Genomic DNA, 1,933 nt, shown 5'->3' with positions numbered 1-1,933 from the left:
CACAATGCTCAATAAAGTATCCTGGGCTCCCCAAGGATGGCAACGGTGTAGTGCTGCTAATTTTTTTTTAGTTCAGTTACACTTTAAGCTCTATTGTACTTTTTGCTTTAGGTGTATAAATGAATTGTAAGAACCAACCTAATGTAATGTCAGAGAACATTGTGGTTGTGACATCAGGAAACAAAACCCTGACCTTACATGGAAAGTGCAGAGGTAAGTTATTATTGTGGAGAAGATTCACGGCATGGAGGCCACAAGGAACACCGCTGACTAGTCCTATGCCCCATACTTTTTTTTCCCCCCCATCACAGCTTCCATGGGTCCTAGATACACACAAACAACTAACCGACCACAATAAAAAAAAAAAAAGTAGGAAAAAAATGTTTTATTGCCGGCTCTCCAGATATTGCAGGACAAAAGGAAGCAGACATTCCTCACTATAGAAAACAGAAGAGAACATGCAGACAATTTGTACCATACAGTAAAGTGGTTTTCAAGTCTTTTAGATTAGAAATATAAAAAAGGCCACGTATTTGTGCGTCTTCAAATGCAAGAAAATCCATTTCATTCATGATGTTTTAAAAGCAGCTGTTCCTCAGATAAAAACCAATAAATAAAAATGCGCAGTGGGGACAGTTGGTAACAAAGGTCACAAACATTTAATTCACCACTCAAGTTCCACTGGATATTCTCCTGTAAGACAAGCTGTACAGTGGCCCCGAGAGGAAGATGTGGGAGACGTTGTGCCATTCAATCCAGTTTGTTCTTTGAAAGATTTAATGCCCTCGCGAACTGCAGAAGTTAATCCATCCACAGACAGGTAAACCACACTGTTGGCACCTGGAAGAAAGAGGACATTATATAAGACGGAGCTTTGATTGCAAATATTAAATAAACTCCTTTTTTGATACACCTAAAATTTCCATGGAGAGAACTGTGCACAGGACCTATAAGAAATATCTCTATCCAACAAAAAAAGAATCAAATAACTCCATAGTCCATATGAACACCTGATTTATGGTCTTGTGAATTGAGCAATATCAAACCACAGAAGCCTCCAAAAATTATTACAATGTGTCAGCATTCACCCTTCACTCCATGTGTTTTACTTGTTGTGTCATCTAATCCTGACGTATTTATTGTACAAATCTGTAACAAGAAATTCATGTATGAGGAAGTGAATACGCAGTATCTAAATGAACACTGCGTGATCATTATTTATAGAACAAGTCACATGAAGAGTGCAGGGAGATGGAATGGAGCCACAGAGTGTTTTATTCAACGCACATACAAGCAGATTATTAGCCTGTGCGTTAGCACAAAAGTTCAAGGTTTGCTTACCAATGTAGCCTGCCAAGTCATTGAATTCTGGACGTTTTGCAATCAGCTCTTCTTTGGTAGGAATGTTAATCCCCATGTAGCAGGGATATTTGATTGGGGGGGAAGCCACACGAATATGCACCTGGAAAAAAAAAAAAAAAAAATTATAAGTTCAGTTTTAATAATTAACTAAATTAGGTCAGACAGCCCATTAGAATTCGGAATACAATTCTACATGCAGTGGCCTTGGCCTATTTTTATTGACACATTGTCCTGCACTGCATCTTTAAACACTTTCTGCAAATCTACAGTTACCCCCCTAGCGGTAATCCCGAGTGTAACTCGGGGTGGATTTTTGGGTGCAAAAAGCGGTAATATCGAATCACACTCTGGGTCGCTTTATTCTGGAAAAAAAAACAAAAACCTCCACTTACCTTGGTCTGTCGCTGTCCCCGCAGGTCCTGGGGACATGTCTGTCTTCTTCCAGCTCCAACCGCGAACTGCAGAGACGTGACATCTACGCGGTTTCCCAGTGACGTTGGCGCTGGCAGGCAGAGCGGTGGGAAATTCAAATAATTTTGTTTTGGATTCAATACAAAATAGCGGTATTGAG

At 39.9% G+C, this 1,933-nt stretch overlaps 1 protein-coding gene across 1 annotated transcript in view; it reads right to left on the bottom strand.

The window, feature by feature from the left end:
- Positions 1-370: 370 nt before the first annotated feature.
- PPAT (phosphoribosyl pyrophosphate amidotransferase) overlaps positions 371-1,933 on the bottom strand; it is a 17,157-nt gene continuing 15,594 nt past the window's right edge. Inside the window, exons 9-11 of the mRNA XM_072406854.1 lie at positions 1,709-1,724; positions 1,342-1,462; positions 371-840 (exon numbers count right to left, since the gene is read on the bottom strand). Coding sequence (XP_072262955.1) covers positions 665-840; positions 1,342-1,462; positions 1,709-1,724 — 313 coding nt within the window. The 3' untranslated portion in view covers positions 371-664. The remainder of the gene's footprint in view (positions 841-1,341; positions 1,463-1,708; positions 1,725-1,933) is intronic.

Source organism: Pyxicephalus adspersus, chromosome 3 (genome assembly GCF_032062135.1).
Source record: "Pyxicephalus adspersus chromosome 3, UCB_Pads_2.0, whole genome shotgun sequence".
Classification (NCBI taxonomy): Eukaryota; Metazoa; Chordata; class Amphibia; order Anura; family Pyxicephalidae; genus Pyxicephalus; species Pyxicephalus adspersus.
The sequence above is the reverse complement of the archived record's forward strand: the minus strand, read 5'-3'. Positions and strand labels throughout refer to the sequence as shown.